This window comes from Chamaea fasciata, unplaced genomic scaffold, assembly GCF_029207755.1.
Source record: "Chamaea fasciata isolate MVZ Bird 193981 ecotype frontalis unplaced genomic scaffold, bChaFas1.0.hap1 SCAF_1, whole genome shotgun sequence".
Taxonomy (NCBI): Eukaryota; Metazoa; Chordata; class Aves; order Passeriformes; family Sylviidae; genus Chamaea; species Chamaea fasciata.
In genome coordinates, this window is record NW_027094086.1 from 36,678,867 (window position 1) to 36,696,497 (window position 17,631).

Below are 17,631 nucleotides of genomic sequence, written 5' to 3' on the forward strand. Positions count from 1 at the left end.
ACAACATAAGCACATGTATGTAGTGCTTACAGTCAGGTATGTAGGAAATACTTTCAATTATGAGATATAAAATGGCAGCACAGCATTATACACCATTACAGCACATGAATGTCTAAAAAGATCATGTATAATTTGAAAGTGCTACTTTGCATGCACTGATACTTTAGTTGCAGTAGGAGGTCTCCATGCTCTTCTCTACCTGAGCAGAAACACAGTTCAACCTCAGTGGTAAGGAATTCCTCAGTAAACTTCATAACCTCATTCCAAACTCTGACTGTCAGTAAACATCTTTTCAGAATTACAGTTTAAATCAAGAAAATGTCACAGGTATAGTAACAGGTACAATCTTTTCTTTAAATTGCTGCCTGTGATTTTCAGAAACACAGTAAATTGCTGGTGATTTGCAATGAGTCCCACTGCAAGGATAACTTGACTTTTGCACATTTACCAAAACATTCTTAAATTATTCATGCACATCATTCAATGTTTGGGCAATTTTGAGAGTTATTGATTTCAGGAACCTGTAGCGTACCTTTTTACCAGATAAACATAAATCTAATATTTGACTTTTGCTTTTTAAGTGCAAAACTGAAAGTCTACCATGGTACCAAAGATCTGTAATATATCTGATCTCACTCATCAAGGGTAAGTGGAGAATTTTATCCAAATTTTGGAATTTTTTGGTAAGTGGGTCTTTTCCAAACCCCCAACATGTACAATTGTTCAGACTATGTTTGTATAGTACGTCAGGTGCCTCACAGTCACTGGAATCTGCAACATGGTGATTCAGAACACTACAGCACCCATGTTTCTTTTAAAAACACGGTGAAGCCAAGACTGTCTTCCATGAGTCAAACACCTAAGCAATGGCTGTCTGGAAAGGAAGGGATAAAAGAAATACATAGAAGTAAAATACACAGCTTGGGATAAAAAGCAATGACATGAGTTGGTGGGCAGCGCTCTATGGAAAAAGAACATCAAAGTAAACTTTCTTCTACACTGGTAGATGGATGAGGTGGGACCGTAGATGGGAAGAGATTTAGTCTTTTTATGGAAGGACATAGTAGAAGAAGTTCTGAATACACAATATGCCTCTGGAGAGGCATGAGCAAGACTCACTGAGAGACAGTTTCCTTCCCAGCACTGCCACTGAGGCAGAGTCTTCAAAGGAGTCACTCCATCTTAGCCCTTGGGAGGCCTGTGTGAAACCTGTGACTGCACCCCTGAAAACATATTGTGGATGTCAAGATAGCTTTACATCACTGCCCTCCAGGGGCTTCCTCCTCAGAACAGGCAACAAACCCCACTCTCTCCTTTGAGGTCAATTTGCACACAAGTATCTTACTTTTCATTAAAGAAATGGCTGACACAACAAGGTCAAACTTTTGTATAATCTATATGATCAAGGTTTCAATGCATTTTTCTTTAGCCATGTCAGTTTATACTATCACGGCAGAAAGCCAAGAGCTTTGAAATTTTAACAATTCACAGAATGAAAATCTGGGGATTTTTTCTCCTAAAAATGGTATTTACCAACAGCCTATACAGAAAAATGTGCAAGCATTGAAACACTATGTTTAGTTTTCAGTACTATGAATAGCTATCATGTCATACTTTTCACTTAACATCCTGCGACTTGTGTTTCTTTTCATCTACAGTGCAACCTGACTTAGACAGTCACTCACTGGATTGACAAAGTAATCTACTAAGGCAAGTGGAATTACAAGTAAAATGAAGTGATAATTCTGCCAGAAAGAACACAACCCCCTGAAATGTTAAATCATACTTATTCGATGTTCCAACGAATTTTACTGTTGGCAAAGCATTTAAACACAGAAACACATTTATATTTCATTCCTAATAAAGGGACTCAAAATGCAAGTATTAAATTAAAAGACAATCTATGTCAGAAAAATTATTTATTACACTATTCACAACCTTGGTGATGTGATGTAGCAGGACAAACTGTAATGACTAAGCTGCAGAACATAAAAAGCAACACACTGTGCAGTCTTTTTCACACAAACTTAATACTAATAGAATACAAATTTCTTCATCTCTAAACCCTTTTTGGGTTCTAAGAGTGGCTCTAATATTTAGTGATTTTTTATTATCCTGTATAAGGACGATTTGTCTTTTTAAATATTGAATGATTCAGAAATGCACAGAAATAGTAAACTAAGGCAGATGTTTGCTTAAAAAAAAAGAAATATACAATACAAATTTCATACATCTACATACGCTTCCCTGACTTTTTTTTTAATTTGAATTCATTGAATTTCTCTCACCTCCTATTATCTATTGGCAGAAGTTACAAAGCAAAAGCCCAAAAGAATCACAGAAGAGGTGCCACAATAATATATACGAGATCAATACAAGCAAATGTAACCTAGATTACTTGAAAAGGCTGTTAAGAGATACTATTAGGCAATATTGTAATGTGCGCAATACACAAACAGAATGATACAGACAGACATATAGATATTTAATACACCGTATGTCAAATCTTAGAATTTCAACTTCATTGCATATGGCAAGATTTGGTACCTGATGAATTCCAAGGGTTTTTTCAGCTTTTATATTAAAGCCCCCTCCCCTTCTCAAACTTTATATATGAGAAGTGGAGAGGTCTATGGATTGCCTCTTATTTTAATGCTGATCTTGCAAACTACTTAAATGCATGGTAAGCATGTGAGTAATTTTATTGAGTTTAATGAGACCACTCATGCATTTTAAGTTAATCTTGTGTCTGAAGCAGCAGGAAAAAACCCCATACAGAAATCAAAGCAGTAGGAATACACTGTGTTGCAGGACAATAAGGACTGTAATTTGCACACACTACCCATGTGCTTTAGGCTAAAGCAGCTCGTTAGAAAAGTGATGCTCTTGCTGCCTTTCTGAAGCAGAGTTTGTGCGCATTAAGAACACAGGAAAAGACTTCTCAAAGAGGGGCAATACATTTGTTCAAAGAGAATTTGTTCAGGGACAATACAGGAAAAATGGCTGTGGACATCCTAGGTGAATGGCACATGGAGTTTCAGGATTCAGTAAGTTACTGTTACTGGTCACTGTTCCAGGTTCAGAATTGGGATGCTTTGGATGATGGGAGAAACTGGGAAGGAATACAAAAGGATCTCTTTCTGTTTTCCTCCACTGTGGTCTTCCCTCTGGTTTAAACTAAAGACAGCAACTACAGAGCTTCTAATGAGAGATGGCAGCAACACTTCTCTTGGTGGCAGGAGACAGGTCCTTTTGCCCACCCTCTTCTGGATACTTTTTATCATTTCTAACAGCACACATATACAAAAATTTAATTATGAAACATTCACCCTTTGTGAATAGTCAACGGGTACAAAAGTTTTCAGTGTCAGACAAAACCTAAACAAATACACTTATTGTGTCATCTCATTCCTCAAGAAACAAGAATAAAAATGGAGAAAAGATTTCAGTCAATACAAATTAGAAGGTATATAATAGAGAATATTTAATGGTGAAGAAAAATAAGTCAGGTAGGATCCATGCAAGCAAGGTTAAAGGCAATAAAAAGTTGTTCATTAAGCTTACTAGGAACAAGAGAAAATATAGACCTTCTAATAGATGTTTACTGTGATTTTTTTGCCAAAGAAATAGACCGTTTAATATATTCTTCTGTTCTTTTTTTTTTTTCCTGTAAAGAATGACAAAAGGAGGAACAAGCACTTTCTAAATCACTAGTAAGAGGTCTATGAATTTATAACTCACGTGCAATCTTTAGGCCTGAAGAGCTAGCAACCACACAAAAGCTCTGGATATTGAAGTCTATGAATGCAAATAAGTTTATTTTTAACAAATCTCTGGAACTGCATGAGACTGAAAACTTTAAAGCCTATAAAAGATTCAGAAAATGCACATGCAATGGCTAAAGGATCATTAATCTAGCTTCAGTCCCAAAGCAAACAGAAGAAAAATTACTTAAAAGCATGCTTGAGATCCAGCAAAAGCAGTATAATTGATGTCAGTCAATAAAATTTCTTAAGACATTAGGACCTGTTAAACAAACTCTATTTCATTGCATCCAGAGGTTACATGCTGAGTGGATAAGAGCTTCAAGAAGGTAATATACTTAGAGATCTATAAGGCATTCACACAACATTCTTATTGAAAAAAAATTGAATGACAGTATATTTTAATGGGCTGAAAATTAAATAGATTGAAAACTAGCTAATTAACATAATTTTCAATGGAAAATCATAGCTGAATAAGAGTGTTTCTAGCAGGACTCCCTTGGGATTGATGCATGTTCTGATGTTATTCCACATTTTCATCAGTAATCTAGAAGTACGTATAAAATCCCTGCTTGCAGAGGATATATTTGCAGATGACACAAAGAGAGGGAGCAGGGTAAATAATGAAAAGGCAGGCAGCTGTACAGGGCCATCTGGACTACTTGGTAAGCTGGGATCAGCAAAACAAAATCCATTAAACTATAGGCAGGCACAGGCAAAATTATAGAGCCTGGAAACAGGAAATACAAGTCATGACACAGATCTGTAAAATGCATTCTAGAAAACAAAATGTTTGGATAAAAGTTAATATGATCCTGGGATGTTTAACCAAGCTGCCTAGATATAGATGTAAAGTGATCTTAGACATTCAGAAATTAATATACTAGGATACTGATGATATTACTAAAATCTAGGAACATTTTAATACTCTTCAAAAACCTTTTAAAACCATTTGGTTATTTCATGTATTATAACAAGGTGAATTTGTGTCTCAAGCATATTTCAAGATGCAGACATTTGCATGAAGATTAGCATATCGTATCAGAATGAAGTAAGAAGTTTTCAAAGAAAATGATGCCACAAAATGATTTGAATTTTTATAGAGAATTGCAACTCTAAAACCATTATATAAAGTATACTTTGAACTAATCAGGTAGTAAATTGATTCATAAGAATAAAACGTATGCAAACAAAACCTAAAATAGATAAAAATATCAAGAAGTACTAATTAAAAAGCAATTATTAAAAAAAAATTGGCTTTTCCAAATTAATTTTTTACGCTGATTGTTCTAATGTTTTCAGAGTACATCATATCCACATGCCTAGAACATTTAAGAATAAAAATAGCTACCTCATGTGAAAAACAAGACATAAGAATGGAAGATACCTTGAAGCAAACTAATAGTTGCAAATCAGGGTAGATGAGAAGCATAGGAAAATGGTCCCAACACAGCATGAACTACTCTGAAGTTAAACAGTGTACAAGTGTGTTTGAGATGAAGTTTTAGTGAAAATCAGTTCCTTCACAGCTGGACACGTACATAGCTTTTTTTCTCACTGACTACAATCTTCTACCCAATGGCCCAGCTTTGAAGTGGAAAAAAGTAAGAGCATTTGCAAAAGCCCTGGTAACAGATAAAGAAACATCAATTTAGTCAAGATGATGTGGATCAAAAGGAAAATAATCTGTCCTGGCAAGTTGGCCAGTGGTTTGGTCATATCTGATCAAACTGAGGAAAATTACTAAACTGAATGAAAAGAAAGCTGACAGAAATCCAAAGATCATTGATAATTCACATAAAGTAGAAGTAAAATGAATCAACTGTGTTATATCTGCAAATAAGTAATCAAGAGTTGAGGAATAACACATATTCTCCTTGAAGCAGAACCAGACAGTCTTCAGTCGGCAGTTCAGAGAGTTTGAACTGTCTCAGCATACAATATATCCAAGCCTTCAAACATTTTTGAGATAAACAAAGAAAATCTTCAGCCAAAAGTTTCAAATCAAACATAAGCTCTTTATCCACCAAAGAAGCCCTCCCCAAACAACACAAACAAACAAACCCCAACCAAACAAACAAAAATATGGCTTCCAAGCATGCAGAACACAATAACACAGAGCAGCAATCTTCAGCAGATGGGTATAACATATTCTCCCCCTGGAATAGAATACCTTGTTTAAAACAACATTTTAAAGAACTTCTACATGTTCTCTAAAGACATAAGCAGAGAGGGAATCTAAGTGTACAGAATGCAATGCTGCTATGACACAGAGACAATCACATCACTCACAAGTAGCATTTGCCCTTGGAAGAGAGTGTTAGCCAGGCCCTGTTGCCATCCCTGTGACTTCTCTTCCAACATTTCTGCCTTGCCCATATGACTGAATAGGTCAAGAAGACCCGGCATTATTCCTGCTATACTAAAGCCACTCAGACAATAAACCTCCTAGCAAAGCAAAGAGCAGGAGGGCAGCTAAACCCCCAATACGATTCTCTCACCCTTTCCCCATTAATCCAAACTGAAGAAGTCTGCTCAAAGGAATTCTGATACTCATGAATAATAAATTCAGTCACATCATCAGCATGAGCAAGGGATTTCCCTGAAGGACAGCTGAAAAAGAAAGAGCGTATAATAACCCCAGACAAGGAACAATCCCTCCAATTCCCTTGTGCAATTGAAAAGGAGTTCTCAAAGCCCATTCACCTTATAGAGGTTAAATAAATTATTACATGAAAACCAGACACAGGAGGTCTGGTTTGCTCCAAGATTCAAACCACAAAGATTAAGAGAATTCTTCCTATGACATTACAGAATCAAAAACCTTCTTCTAATTAAGAAGAAGGTTTAACACAACAGAAACATTAAGCAGTCTACAAAAGAAGAAAAGATTGCCAAAACAGGCATGTTGGAAATACATTTAAGGCTTACCCAAGGTTATGCTATTGAACTAGAGCTTTTTGTTTGCTGAAGCCTTCAGAAGAAATTTTTATGCGGAGTAAAGGCAGGGACACTGCCATATTGTCCACTGAGAAAGAACCACTTAATAGGAGCTGAAGGGCAAATTTTTTTTTCCCACCTGCTCTTTTGAAATATCTGGTGAAAATTGGGTTCAGGCAGGAACACCATAGTTACAAGGTTTGTAAAAATCAAAGGCAAAATTAAAACACCAGACTCCTGGACAGAAGCAATATAAGGAGGACGTTAACAAAGAAAAGTTCAGGTTTATGTACATCTAATGACAAGACACTAGAGAAGAATGGAGAATAAGAAAAACTCTGAGTGGATATAGAGGATCTATGCAGTTAGGAAAAATCTCCTTGGTTGTCAAATGTAGATCAGTGAAAAGTAAATACAGTTTTCTCCCTTACTTTTATTCTAAATTAGAGTTTATGTGTGCCAAAGGATGCAAGCAGTCACCAGGATAACATCTAGAGATGATAAACAATAACCTGCTTCTTGTATTTCTTTTACAGTTCAAAAGTAAACCCATCTAATCTGATATCTAGAGAGGAGTCTAGACAGGCTGGATTGATGGGCCTAGGCCATTTTTACGAGGTTTGACAAGGCCAAGTGCGGGGTTCTGCCCTTGGGTCACAACAACCTCAAGCAGCGCAACAGGTTGGGCAGAGCGGCTGGAAAGATGCCCAGCGCTAAAGGACCTGGGGTGCTGGTCAGCAGCTGACTGAACTTGAGCCAGTGTGTGTCCAGGTGGCCAAGAAGTCCACTGGTATCCTGACTTGGATCAGAAATGGTTTAGTGAGCAGGACCAGCAGAGTCATTGTCCTCCTCTGCTCAGCACTGGTGAGGCCAAACCTTGAGCGCTGTGTTTGTTAAATTCTGTGCTGTTCAATTCAAGAAGGACACTGAGGTGCTGGAGCGAGTCCAGAAAAGGGGAACAAAGCCAATGAAGGACCTGGAGCACAAGTCTAATGAGGAACTGGAGAAAAAGAAGTTCAGGGGATACCTTATCACACTCTGCAACTACCTGAAAGCAGACTGCAGTCAGTGGGGGTCAGTCTCTTCTCCCAGGTAACAAGTGACAAAAGGAAATGGCCTCAAGCAATGCCAGGTGAGTTTTATATGGGATATTAGGAAAAATTTTTTCACTCATAGGGTTGTCAAGTATTGGGACAGGCTGCCCAGGGAAGTGGTGGAATCACTGTCCTTGGAAATGATCAAGAACAGTGTCCATGTGGTCCTTGGGGACACAGTTTAGTGGTGGACCTGACAGTGTTAGGTTAATGACTGAACTTCAAGACCTTGGAAGTATTTTCCAATCTTAACGACTCAAGGATTTACAATTATGAAGTCCCATAAGAAACATGTAATGTGCTTAAAAATCCCATGAGATTCAGCATCAAAATTCATGAGAATAACTTTTGCAGATTCTACCGTCGTCAACAACAAATGCCTTCTACTTTCATCAAGGTCTAGGGCTGTCTCATGTGAAAATTAGGACAAAAAAAAAAAAAAGGTACTTAAAATTTCATTTTCTTCTTAACAAGCATTGTCTTGTAATGGAAGAAAAAACCCCAAGCAAACAACCTATGAATAAGTGAGAAACTCCCTTCAAAACAGTTAAACTGTTTTCAAACTAGACATCAATTAAATAATTAAATCTTCACCAGAAGACTGATGAAATTACAGATTTCCCCATGATCAGGAAGAAGTCCTTACTAGGCAATTGTTGGAACTAAAATCCCAAAGGATACACTACAGCAGTAAAAACACTGTATAGAAATTTTTATCAAAAAACATGAATTTGACCTTAGAAGGCAACAAATAGATCTGGCAGTAGCACTAAAATAAATATAGTGCTTCATATATGGGTCTAAATCTCTACACCGCAGCCACTCATCTCAGTAGTTAGAAGTTACTGGACAGATAGCAGATGTGGTTGATCTAATGTCTAAACAAGAATATGATTAAAGAAATAATCAAAAAATCTTTCACTGCAGTTTTATCAGAAGGGCATCACATTTGTAAAGAAGAAAATTAAATACCAGCAACAGCCTTCCCATTTCTACAAAAGGAGCATAATAACTACAAAACATATCTAAATGTCAATAGTAGATAAAACAGTCCTCCGAGTAATGAAATCTAGGTTCATCCTTACCTGCAGATGAGTGTGTCACTTGTTTACAACAAAACCATAACCCAGGGAAATTCCCTTTCCTCACTCCATGAACAATTCAACTTATTTCAGAAATGCAAGGTTAGAAGAGATGACTAAATGGTTCTTCCTGCTCTTGTATTCTCTCATTCCTTATTCTGTATGCTCTTGGTTCTACATGTAAATACCCACGACTTTTTCAGGCCTTTTGCTATGAGCTTCAGACACAAACCCAAGGTATGCAGGATTTACCCTCTCTGCATCTCTAGCAATTGCAGCATGGATTCCTGAATCACAGGAATGCTTTTTCATATCAAAAGTCTCTTTGGAGAAACACTGAAAGCTACTTGAGTTACTTACCTCCTTGCCATAAGCCAACATTTTGGGTTTTTTTTTTTCATTTTAAAAAACTTCAAGAACCTAGAAATCAAGCCAATGAATTCAAATATGACTGTGATGTTTGCATTAATAAATTTATCTGTGCAGCTCTTAGTTAAGCAGATATATCACATCCATTATTCCTGGAGCCATTTAATGGTAATAAATGGATTTTTAAAAACCCCCACAGAGTTATTACGTCAGTTATTTAAACCAAAGAAGAAGACGGTAACCTCCACTCCAGATATCAACACTAGAATTTTGCATCATTAGGGGTTATAAAGGAAAACCAGTTCTGATTGAAACACCTATTTTAATGATGCTCAGTGTGTATAATAAATTGAACCACTGTAAATGTCACCTGAAAGGATATAAAATTCAATTTTTGCACCATCTGGAATGTACCCCTGATTAAGTTGTTCAGCAATGTGATTGTATCACCTAAACAAACTAATTAACATCAGAATGACACATTTTGCAGTTTCACTGGCATTTATCTGTGACCCATTTATTCCACATAAGTTTTTCCCCAGAATGACCTTATGCTCAAATAGTGCCATGAAGCCAGTACATGTTAACTCTCTTCTCAAGAACAAGGCCCCTTTATGCTGTAGAGTAAAACAGACTGAACAACAAATTAGTTTTGGAACATGAAATCTGGAACATCAAAGTCTTCAGCTAAACAGCCACAAAGTCTCCTCAGCTTTGTGAGGATTTACACCTTTTGACTCCTCAATTTCCTTCTTTTCCTTTTTTTTTTTTTTTTAAGAGAGCACATATTAAGTCATTTTTGTAAGTCACCCTTTTTGTCTGAGGAATTTAAATTGCAAATAAAAAGGAAATGCTATTTTCCATAGCTTTATCATTATGCATTCACAGTTCATAGTTAATTCTTCTCTAACTTTTCATTGAAACAGTCATTGTATTCTATACAGAAACTACCACACAGATTTTCTGCTCCTGCACGTACTGATGTCAGCCTAATTTGACATCAAAAAACATTGTTTGCAAATACCATTGATAGGCACCCCAACAGCATGTTAATCTATGATTAATGGTACCTACCACCAGCCAAGGCCAGAGCTATTATTCTGAAGTGCTGACATGTTGTTTCTGTTCAATATTACACTGCATAACTTCACAGTAAATTGGTTTCCAGGTTTATTGCCAAAGTAATTAAAAATTCAAAAGGTTGCTGTTTGAGCAGAACATTATGGAAAAGTATTAAATACAATTGAACCTGGAGACTATTTCTTTTTATAGTGAGAGAGCAGCAGGATGGGAGGAGCAACTTGAATGAGGAAGGTCATATGAGGAATTCGAATTTCAGCAAACACATTTCAGTAAAATCTCCACTGTAGGAAAGGGCACAAGAAAAACTAAAAGGAGGCAACTGGTTCTAAAACTTTTTTTAAAAAAACCAAAAATGTACTTCTGAGAGCTGGTTCAAAGAAAGGGTGAAGACCAAGGGAGTTAAATGGATTATATGATGCAAGCATTAAAACTTACATTTTATATCTTTTGCTTTATATTATCTAAACTATATTTACTAAAGTACTTTTCTAATATCAGAGAGGATTCCAGAGCATTACTTACAAAACAATAATTTTTTAAACCCTTTAGGAAAAATGAGATAGAGGAAGGAGGAGAAGGTGAGAGGGTCCAAACCTCAAAGAAACAAACCCAACCTTTCCATCAGGTTTAATTTCTGCAAGTTGAATTTTACTAGTGCATATACTTGGAAGAGATTATATTTAACTACTGCTATAAAATTAGTAATTTGTAATGTCTAGAAATTGCAGAAGGCCTACAGCCACATCCAGTGCTTCAGCATGATCCATTATTGTGCACATCTCAGCTGATAGCAGCTGATGGCATCACCTGGAGCAAACAAACACCCAGTAGTAAGGAGAATTAGAAGTTAGGGGTGTGTAGTCTCCCAAGAGAGATGGTGATCAAAATGTATGATGAATAAGAAGTGTGTGGGAAGAAATTCTCAGCTGAGCTGTACATGAATGTCTACACTACGTGCAGCAGCAAAGAACTACACTGTTATCACTCTTGCTTTGCTCTCAGTGAAGGCAATGATTTGTCCTGAACTGAAAATCCATCAAGTGAACAGACAGCACATGAGTCTTGTCTGTAACAGAGATCTAATCTCTACCAAGAGTGAGCAGCAGTGTCAACGTTGTCTCCCTCTTGCTGTCACACAGCTGAACAGTAAAAACTCACCTATGCACACTCAAAACCTTCACTCAGCCACCCAGAAGACTTCACTGGGGTCTCCTGTTTTCTGTGTCCCTACGCACCTTCTGGGGAGAAAAGCCAGAGGCACCTCAAGCTCCCCAGCTAGAATGACAGTCATAATGAAATGTTTAAGACTCTTAATTAAGATGAGGTTTTGAGTCTTCAACTTCATACTCATTTTTTGAATTTAAACAGTCTTAACCCTAAACCATCCATGGACACTCACCTGGGTTTTTTTTCTTGACAGAAGCTTACTTCTATAGATCAAGAATAGTGGAGAAGAAGTGTTGTCCATTACTAAGGCTTCATAACAGCTTTAGATAGTCTTCAGTGTCCTTATTATCAAAAAGCTTCTCCTGACCTCCAACCAAATCTTCTTTGCCATATGCTCAGCAAATTATTTCTTGCTCTTCTTCCCAATGGATATGAAAAAACCCCTCCCGCCACATAAAAGTTACTTACGCGTGAGTAGATGCACAATGACCTATCCTTTGCTTAGGCTAAGGAAGTCCTTTATCCTCCATCTATTGATTTTCCATATAGGTTTTATGGATGCTGCCAACTTTGTCCCTGAGCTTTTTGGAGTGGGCAATTCTATGGAGCTAATTATGATGATAATTAAACCAAAGTAATGGTCTCTGTTTTCTCACTTACATCAGCACAAGTTAGAAAGAGAATCACTTTTTCTTTCATATTGTTAATGTAAATTCAACCAATGCTCTCATTTAACATTAAAAAAAAACAACCCACAAGCCCAAGCATACACCATAACATCTCTATTAATACAAATTAGCATTGGTTCTGAGCTTAACTTACTCCATTTGAGATGATTAGATATAATTGCACAACAATTTAGGATTGACTGACATGCACCAGATGGAATAAATTTGATTTCACAAGTAGCCAGTATAAAGTCCGCCTAATTAACCCTCATTCTGATATACAACATTTTGTTTGGAAAAGGGCAGTAGGTTTCCAGTCTCTCAGCATTTTAATAAGTAAATTATTAGTCCATTTTTTCCTTAGATGGATGAAATCATTAATTTTATCAGATAATTCTATCCTCCAACTACACATCCATATAATAATTCAGCCTATAGTTCTGTCTCCAGCTTAAAAAAGCTGGATGGGAGCCCTACAAACTTTGATCATCCATTGACCAAAGTAAATATTACTAGGAAAAAAAACACATGAAAAAAATATTGTTTCATTAAATGACATAAGCAAAATTTCCTTCCGCTTCAGGGGAAAGGCTAATGAAGTTGGTGCCACAGGCACATTGGAGAGCTCACATTCACTCAATATGCAAAACTAAGGACAAGATAACAAACATAAGCTGTTTAGCAGTAGTTTCCTACTGAATATATGTGTGTCAGGAAAATCCTTGGCCAAAAACATTAGAACAGTCAGTTGACATAAAGCTCAATTTTGAGAGCAAAGCTTAAATCCAGAATGAAGCATGGTTCACAGCAAAGAAGCATGCCATGGAATAGCCATTCAGGACAAACAGAAATATCCTAGAAAAAGAAAAGAGCTCATTATTGTTCCTCAGCTGCTAAGGTAAGGTATACGAAACAACAGGAAAGGTGTACACAATACCACAATGCTGCTATGCATTTACCAAATAAAGGTTTTAACACATGGAAAGAAATCTGAGTAACTCACAAATACAAAAACAGTAGAAAAATGTCGATTAAAAAAATTGCCATAGCAAATGACAAATACAAATGAATGCAGCTGTTTTCATACTGGATCTGAAATACTGAAGGGAAGTAAACAACAGAATTATTAACTGTACACTCTAAACAGATGAAGACTCATTGTACAGGAGTACATAACACCATCTATTGCTGCAGATGGAGGGCTGGATTATACACATTAGAAATTATGTGGTCCCTATTTAAACACATACAAAACATCAGAAAAACAGTTTGTGTTTTTGTCTACATGCTTTAAATTGCCTATACTTTAAAATGTGACAATTAAAACCTATTTTCATTTCAAGACAGAATGAGATCAAAACAAGTAATGAGCTTATGCATGGATGTAGCAAGCTATCATCTTGCAGTGGAGAATTAAAAGGTCATAAAAGGTCATAACAGCTTTTTTCTCTCATGTGGAATGGTTAACACTAAAAATTATGTTTCCAATTTCAGCAAAGTAGTAAATGAAAAAAGACATGCAAATTTCATTTATTTCATATGGGCAGTTTCATTGCTGCTAAAATCAGAAAAAAGAATAAATACGGTACAATTAATACAAATAAAATAGGCATATATAGGTTCGTTTCTTTTATTTTTGATCAAATACAATTTCTTTAGCCCTGAAAAAAGCATTACAATTTCATTTGTGCATCTGTAACATAGGCGAAAAAGGATCTTGACCTCTATGTTGTTTATAAGGCAGTTAAAGAGGAAACAGTTGCCCACTAGATTTCTACTGACAACAGCCAGCTGTGGGAGAGCTGTGTTTATTTCCCTCTCCCACCCAGGATGACTTGAATCTATATCATCCTTTACCCAGGCGACTGCCTTAATCACCATAGTGTAGCTACTGGAGGGGGCTTTGTTTCTCAAGAAAATTATAAGTGAAGGTATTTCAAGGGAAAATGTTTCAAATTTTCACAGTAAACAGGCCTACATTACCTATGTCATTCTTATTCTCATTCAAATTTTTCATTAACTGCAGTGGAACTTCCTGGCAGAATTCAAACAGTGAATATTCAAAGGAGATCCTCCTCCCCACTTCAGAAATTAGATCTAAGCAAAATTTCAGCAGTGCTGGGTTTCTATTATGACATCTAAAAAGTCAGTCTGCATGGTATGCATACTCCATGGGCAGATATTGAATTAAAATTACCATTTATATTTGCACCAAGTTAGATTTTCTGAAGCATTCATGATTGAAGACTTAATAAACTCATGGGACTTCAACCAAGAACTAACTCATTCTGGACAGAACAAATACAAACAAGGTAGTGCTTAAAAACAAACAAGCCAACAGAAATCAGTCACCTGCCAGACAGCATTACAATTTTCCCTAATAGTATGTCAACAGAAGTTTAAAATTGTAATCAAACTGTATTCATTTCAGACACACAGCTTCTTTTTCTTTTTTTTAATGGAAAAATAGAACAATAGGAAGTAAAAAAAGCAAATATTGCCTGCCAAGATTTCAATGCTGATAAACAGCCATACTTGGAAAGCTTATTACAGCGTTTGATTTCCCAACCACACTAATGTACTCTGATAACAGCACTTTTCTATCATGTCTGACAGCACAGGAACGTATTTATGGAAGAAATGATGAATTTTTTTAACTAACATCTTGGATAAAATGTGGGTCTCAATTAAAGTTGGTGTGACATATTAACAAAATTGTAAATACCCAGGATTTTATGCATATGGGGCAAAAAAGACCTTAGTCTCTTGATGGCCTCATCATATCTAGCATAATTTTCGGAAAGACCAATAAATGGACTCAAAATACCGTGCTGTACTGAAAAAAAATTCTTATTTCTATCATTGCTAAGTCGGTCTTGATACTCATACCTTTGGAATAATTTACACAAGAGCAGTTAACTTCCATGGAAATAATTTTGTATTATTTTTGCATAATTTTTCTCTTGTCGAGAAACAGTTTTCAAATGTAATTATAAACCACAAGATAAAAGTTCCACAAAAATGTTGAGATTAATTGAAGTATACACTAATAAAAGGGAATTCTGTCAACTGCCAAGTAGTATTTTTGCTACTATTTCTCTGCATTGTGATTTGTCATACATGTTAAGTAAAAAGAACAAAAAGTAAAACACAGAAGTGAAACTGGAAGATGAAGAATTTCAATTCATACCTGCCGATTTATAAACCTCTTAACTGAGGATATGATCAGAATCCCTTGCAAACAAATTGAAGGGTCAGACTAAAAGTTTGCTTCACTTCCTAGGCCCTTATAAATATATTACTTATAAATACTTATATACTTATACTTCTATATTACTTATAAATATATTACTTATATATAAAATATAATAGTCACTACAAAAAAAGACATGACCCAACTAAATAAAAGTATACAACCCTTTATGTATCATAAGAATGAATAATTATTTGGCTATTCATCATTTCTATGTGTTGCTCTTCTGTTCATCTACTACAGTTTTAAGTCAGAACATACCATTAGGATCATTTATTTTGATCATCTATGAAGTGTACTAATTTCTTTATCAAGCCTGTGACTTCTCATGAGCTACATATTTGAAAGAAAAATAAACTGTTGCAGCTTTTCATTATGAAATTTTATCACCAAAGGAACCTATTACTGAAAGCTTAAATTTAAGTGAAATTTCTACTGAGAAAATTAAGTCTTATTTCTTAAATTGGTATCATCAGTTTTCTGTTTGTTGTCAACCAAAAGCTAGGAGCTTTAATGCTAGCAAGTACATAGCTCATAAATGTTCCGCTCTGGACTGAGTGGAGTAAATAATTCACAGGATCACTGAATGGGTCAGGTTGGAAGGGTGTACAATGGCTCATCAGGTCCAACCTCCCTGCTCAAGCAGGGTCTTCCCAGCGCACATGGCACAGGACTGCATTCTCTAAAAGCATTGCATGAATTAACAGTGATGCAGTCCCTATCACTCAATCTACAACCAGTAAGAGTGACATTTATTCTATTAATAATGCCGGGACCAGCACGTGCCATGGGCATACTGTGCCTGGAATAATTTAAATGTGGTAAATGTGGTAAACCAAGATCTAGATCATCTGTGTCCAACTGGAGATAAAAACCAGCAGGTGTTGTATGAAACTCCCTGCAGATACAATGCTAAACATAACATATGCTAACATAAGTGCTGCCCTCAATGAGAGTACATATCTCTTCATAATTCCAGCAAACATTTCTGCTCTAATCAGAGGATTGAATAAAGAATTGATGACCTAGAACACTGAGTGTCATATAAAGGAAAGTTTTAGTCAGATGTGACAAAAGTCATCCTTTGCCATTTGTTCTTTGTATAAAGAATTAACATTCTAACTGTGAGATCGATTTGCTCAACAAGTTATTACATTAACCTTCTTAGTAATTTTCTTTCAAAGCAGTTTTGGAAATTCATACTTTTTTCACACACTTGAAAATTCAACCAAAATGACATTGCCTGCTTTTCAACAATCAAAAAGGACCTCAAATTTACAACTGAATACCTTCCCACCTCTCAGCTTGGGATGGTACTTCAGAAGGCAACTGTAATTCAGATTCATCGCATTTATGTACTTCAAACCTGTGGCTATTTACTAGCAGGGAGAGGTTCAAACATCACGGTTCCTGTTGGAGGGAAACCCCAAAGATCAAATTGTAAGTTCAAACAACCGCATTTTCCCTCTGTGGTTCCAGTCTTCTAAAATCTGAGAGTCCTGCTGTTGAAACACCCTCCCACAAACGTGAAGAAGGATAAATGACCTACCTTAGAAAGCCCGCCTACTTCCAAATAGAAGCAGATAATGAAAACATTCCAGGTGACCCACAGGGCAGTCCACACCGTGTACTAAACACAAAGCCGGATGACAGCAAGAAAAGAGAGAAAAATAAAACGTGAAGATGAAACTACTTCATACTGAGCAGATCAATAATAAAAAACTGATATCAATAAATGTTGTTCTTCTGGGAACAGCCAAGAACAGAGAGTTCAGAAAAGGAGCTCCCCCTGCAGAAGTCCCCTAAGAACCACCAGAAATTACAAATTCAATATTCATTGCTGTACTAAATAAATACCAATAAAATAGATTTAACCTTTACAGTTATACACTATCCTACTGATAATCAATTAAGTCCAAAACGCTGACTGAAACACAGGTTTTGGGACAACTCTGAGTCATTTTTAAACCATAATTTAGCTGTCTTGAAAGAAATTTCATATAAGCAAAATACCCTAAAAAGTAAATACTATTGAAATAACATTTAAATATTATGAACTAACGTGCAAGAAAAATCCCCACCACCAAACAAAACAGAAGATCTACTAATCTTGTCATTTGGATTTTTTTCTTTTTAAACAAATAGGTAAGGTGCAAATCTGATCTCTTGAGAGTCTTTCACAGTACAATGTACTTTACTACATTAAAATTA

General features: G+C 36.0%; 1 protein-coding gene across 2 annotated transcripts in view; it reads right to left on the reverse strand.

Annotated features, from left to right (window-relative positions):
* The window catches only part of NKAIN3 (sodium/potassium transporting ATPase interacting 3), a 336,223-nt gene that overhangs the window by 150,131 nt on the left and 168,461 nt on the right, over positions 1 to 17,631 (reverse strand). For both annotated transcript variants that reach the window (XM_066205155.1, XM_066205146.1), the window contains exon 3: positions 16,970 to 17,050. In XM_066205155.1, coding sequence (XP_066061252.1) covers positions 16,970 to 17,050 — 81 coding nt within the window. The remainder of the gene's footprint in view (positions 1 to 16,969; positions 17,051 to 17,631) is intronic.